We start from the raw sequence: 5,031 nt of genomic DNA on the forward strand, positions 1-5,031 counted from the left end.
GCCAGACACATAGATCGCTCTGTGGGTGACAGAGAGGCCAGCTGTGCTTGGCCTAGACTCTGCTACCAGTTCCAAGAGTGAGCTGCAGTCTGCTTACACACCTAATTGGGTTCCAGTTCACTATGTGTGGAGAGTTATTCAAGCCATAATTAAAACGCGTCCACAGGCAGCTTTAGAACACCTCAAATGAAGACTGGGGGGACCTCGTTCTCATCCTTGGATGGGAAACTAAGGCCAAGGTCACTGCACAACCCCATCAGCCCAGTCCTCAGCAGAGGGAAGTGTTAGGGGAAGGTCTGTCAGTTATGTGCAACCCCCGCCCCACCAGAGCTTGTAATTTAATCAGTTTCATTTTGAAATATTTGCAAGTGTTATCTACCTATATGATTCTACTATTTTCCTGAAAGGTATTTGGATAACTTCAATGGGCACCACTAGTTTAACTGAGGACAGACTCCCTAAGTGGATGACAAGCAAGAGACCCAGAGGCTCTGATCAAAGCACAGCATGGACACCTCCTGCAGGCACTGGGAGCCGGACACTGGGGCCTGTCGTATGCACAGATGCCCTTGCCCAGCGCATCCAGAGACAGGGACCTGAGGTTTCTGGGTCTACATGAAGATCCACTAGGAAGGGGCAGTGTTGAATGTCTGGGTGGCTCTGAGGTACCCTGAGAAGAGGTTTTCTTGCCTTGGCTCATGTTCAGTGCCTACGTAGAATGTTCCAGGCCACCTGTGTGCACCCGCATGTGTTAAGCCACAGAGTAGCCACATATCATGACCAGATTTCAGTTTGATCCCTTGACTTCCTGGGGCTGAACCTCAGTGTTCACCAAGTACCCAGGGCCGTCTTTCTGCATCAGCACCTGGAGAATCCCAAGGTTTCATCAGAAAGCCAGGGAAATCCATCACAGAGGACGTCAGAAGACTAACCCTGAGATTCCCTTCATTTCTGACTATTTATGGACCAGCCATGAACCACAATAGCTTCCTCCTGTGCCCATCAAGCCCGAATCCCATTCTAGAGATCCAGGTCCCTGTGTGTGTCTCTATGAAGACACATGTCCTGAAGGTCCTGTCCTGGGGGGGGGGGTTCCCTCCAATGGAGCCCCCTGCTGCGCTTTCCTTTCCCATCCACACCTCAGGGAGTGTCTGAAGTGGTGGGCTCTGAGTTCCCTCTAAGGTGACCCTACATCCTGGTTATACCTCCAATTGCCTAGAAGTACGCTTTTAAAACACACCCAACTAGGCAGCTGTTGGACACGAGCAGTGAAGGAGGCCTTCTTTATACATGAACTTGTAGCCACAATGACGACAGGGAACAGTACAGAGCACAAGGACCTTTGGCTGCCTAAAGTCCCTCACTATTGCTGTGAGCTCAGCACGGAGTTGGGAACATCTCCCTGGGTGGATGGCACCCTGGGCATCATAGCTCTCCAGAGGGGCAGGGTACAGCTCTTCGCTCAACTGGCTCAGGCTGGCAGTGTGAAGCAGCAGGTCCCTCCGGGCTGACATGGAGATGCTTTTCCCGTGGAAGCTCAACACCCTGAGCTGGGAGCAGCGGCTCAGGGCAGGCAGGAGGGCCTGGAGCTGGGAGTCAGTGATCCCGCAAGTTTCCAAGTCCAGGGTCTTCAGAGAGGCTACAGTGCTTTCCAGCAGAATTTTGAGGGGCTCTGGACTGAAATCGGTCAGTTCCAGGTGTCTGAGCTGTGTGGTGTTTGGACATCGGGAAAGATGATTCCACTCGGAATCTGACAGCGGGCAGTTGGTTATTGAGAGGGTCTCCAGAGGGGTCTTCAGGTGCCTAAGGAGAAACAAGGCAGTTATTTCTGAGGAGCAATGTCAAGGTGGGAAAAGACAAATTGGCTCAAACCCAAAGTCACCCTGGTCATCTGACAGTGGCCCACACTTAGGATGCTGCCTTTTGCAGAATCTGGTCATTCACATCACCCCATGTCAGGGTGAGCCTTTCACCACCACTCCTGTGAACGGATGAGTCTACATTTTGGTGTCCCCTCCTCACTGCCAAGCAGAAAGTCACAGGTCTGGCCACAGGAGGTCATGGGGAGTCATGTACGAAGGTCAAATTCAGGCAGGATGAAAAAAATCCTGGGGATAACCCTCTGAGTGGCTCACACCCTATATCCTCAGCAAGACTTCCACCCCTGCTCCTCACCCTCACACCAGGATCACTACCTGGAGCTCAGAACAGCCTTCTCCAGGGGGGTATTAGAGGCAGGTCCTCTGCTACCAGCTGTGGAGCACAGCGTTTCCATGGTGACGGGTGTAAGTGTGGGGCTTCCCTCCTTCCAAGCCCTCTTCTCTACCCTGCTTTCCACCACCTTCACTGGACAGGCCTCCCACAAAGGGAACATCAATCCCATCCCTAGCTCCTGTCCATCCCAACTGGATTCCCAGCATGGTGGCACTTCCCAGCCCATGGACCCAGGTTTAGGACTCTTCTCTGGTACATGTTATGTGATCGAGCTTCAGGATCCAAGAGGAACAAAAGGATGGGTTATGTACCTTTCAGTGTCTTATTAACCGAGTGTCAGTGGCTGCTAGGTGCAAATTTCCTGTAACTGGTCTGCAGAGGATGCTCACCCCCTTACTCACCCCAGCACCTGCTCCAGGAGGCCCTCGAGGAGGAGGACAGCATCCACACAGAACTTCCTCAGGCAGTCCATCCTGCGGAACTGCAAGGTGAGCTGGGCGAGCAGCCGCTCCTGCTCCTCTGGGGAGGTGTGGGCAGGTACGCAGACCTGGGAGACAAGCAGCTTCCTCAGGTTCCTCATCTGGCCCAAGAAAGGAGCACAAGCAGCCAAGGTGGAGGGCGCCCAGGTGCAGTGCACTTCCACCTTCTGGATAGAGTCCAGCTGCAGCAGTCTCAGGACCTTCCTGGTATGGCCGGTGGGTTTCCCAAAGATCTTCAGTCTCTTGCAAGACAGCTGTATCATGTCCCTTCTCTGTGTGACCCACAGGAACAAGTGGGCCTGGAATTCATCCAGGGGTCTTTCTGTGAGGCACAAGTCTATGACTACCTGGAAGGGCGGCTTAGCTGTCAATGCTGGACCATGTTTCGATGTTTGATTCTTCTTCATGGCCTCTGGTGAGCGAGCATCAACCAAGGCTCCAGACCACGTCCTCCAGAAGTTCCGTGGAACTCTCTGCAAATCCAGCACCTGCAGTTTCCGCCTCCTGCGGGGACCACAGCAGAGTCTCAGCCCTGAGGCCCCTTCCTTCCCCTCTCAGCTGCTGCTCCCTGCTCCACCTCTTCCTTCTGTCTCACTTCACTCTACCCCTTGCCCCTCCAATCCAGCCTGGTGCCCCCACCTGTACAGACTGAGACAGGGGCAGGTATAGCCTCCTTCATTTGTCATCACAGCTGCCAGACGCCCCTCCACATCTGGAAGCCTTTCCCAGATGGGGCTCAGCATGGCCAAGGCCTCTCCACCCCTCCTTGCTGGCAGCACAGGAAGCCTGTGGAGCACACTTCAGCACCCACTCTCCCTGCCTATACCCATCCCTTCCCTGGCACCGAGGGTGCTCCCTTCCAGGCCACCTGGGTCCCCCTCACCTGGGGCGATCCTGCTGGGCAAGCAGCATGTCCAGCCCATCCAGTGCCACTCGGAGCATCTCAGGCTGTGGCTGCCTCATCAGGGCCCCCAGGGGCAGGCAGGTGAAGGGCCAGGCCTGCACCATTTTCTTCAGGACCTCAGTGTGTCCCCTGCTGAAGGCCTCCACAAAGAGTGGTGGGAAGAGCTCTATGGGCATGTCCTCCAGATCCAGGACCACCCTGGACTTGTCACTTAATAGGCTGCTCCCTGCCAGCTCCAGCAGCGTGGGTGGGCACTGGATGCTCATCCTGGGGAGTCTGAAAGAAGAAGGATTCTGAAAAATGGTCCAGGGAAAATGCCACTATCCCATCCATTGCCAGCCACTGGGAAGGGGGTACTGGGGAGTCTGTAAGCACACCTCACCCTTATGGGGGAAAGCCTTTGATTATTATTTTGTCCTTCTCAAAGTGGAATTGGACTGTCAAGTGACCTAAACAGTAGGCCCCTAGATTCAACAACTACATGACTAGGAATGGACTTGCCCTCATATGGGTGATGTTAGTTTTAATTTTAAAAAAATAATGAGCAATTATAAAGCATGTGCCCATATTATAAAACACTTGGAAATTACAAGAGAGTCTCGTGGATGTCTGTTCCACATGTGAGATTCTGCCACCTTAGGTGCAGTTGAAGAGAGCAAACAGATCAGAACAGAGTCTGTGAACTGTTCCATGAGATAGTTTGAAGCTTTTGGTTTAATTTGTTTAAACACATTATAAAACTACTAAATCACATGGGCCATACAGTATACTCTTTTAGGGAGCAGATATTGGCGACTGAGTTTAGGACACTCCACTACTGAGCCACTTCCCTAACCCTGTTTTGTATTTTAGTTGGAGACAGAGGAGTCTTACTGATTTGTGTAGCACTTCGTGTTGCTGAGGCTAGCTTTGAACTCTAGTCCTCCTGCCTCCTCATCCTCTTGAGTTGGCGGGATTATAGGTGTGCACCTCCACACCCGGTGAAAGAGTATAATTTATAGGCACACAATATAAATATTTCCATCATTAGAAAATAGAATTGCAATCAATTAGAATGAAATAGGAATCTAATCTCCTTGGTGAAGAAAGTGGCTGGGCCTGGACCTGGGCTCGATCCTCAGCAGCACATAAAAATTAATATTGGTGACCTGGGGATATGCCTCTGTTATTACAAGTGCTTACCTTGCATGTACAAGGCCCTCGGTTCAATCACCATACCACCAAATTAATTAATTATATTGTCCATATAAACCTTAAAAAAACAATTTAATCAAATGAATCAAAGTTGGGTGTGCAAGTGTGCACATGTAATCCCAGGGGGTCCGGAGATTGACAGAGGAGGACCAAGGGATCACAGCCATCTTCAGTAAGAGCACGTGCTGAGCAAGTGAGACCCTGTCTCAATAAAATACCAAAGAGGGCTGGGAATGTAGC

At 51.8% G+C, this 5,031-nt stretch overlaps 1 protein-coding gene across 1 annotated transcript; it reads right to left on the reverse strand.

Moving 5' to 3' along the window:
* Positions 1-1,244: 1,244 nt before the first annotated feature.
* On the reverse strand, positions 1,245-3,863 carry LOC101965784 (PRAME family member 12-like). Its single transcript, XM_078027739.1, has 3 exons — positions 3,577-3,863; positions 2,616-3,197; positions 1,245-1,803 (listed from the first exon to the last, which is right to left on the reverse strand). The coding sequence occupies exons 1-3, from the start codon at positions 3,861-3,863 to the stop codon at positions 1,245-1,247; spliced, it is 1,428 nt and encodes a 475-aa protein (XP_077883865.1).
* Positions 3,864-5,031: the final 1,168 nt, after the last annotated feature.

The sequence above is a fragment of the Ictidomys tridecemlineatus genome, chromosome 11 (genome assembly GCF_052094955.1).
Source record: "Ictidomys tridecemlineatus isolate mIctTri1 chromosome 11, mIctTri1.hap1, whole genome shotgun sequence".
In the NCBI taxonomy this organism is placed as follows: domain Eukaryota; kingdom Metazoa; phylum Chordata; class Mammalia; order Rodentia; family Sciuridae; genus Ictidomys; species Ictidomys tridecemlineatus.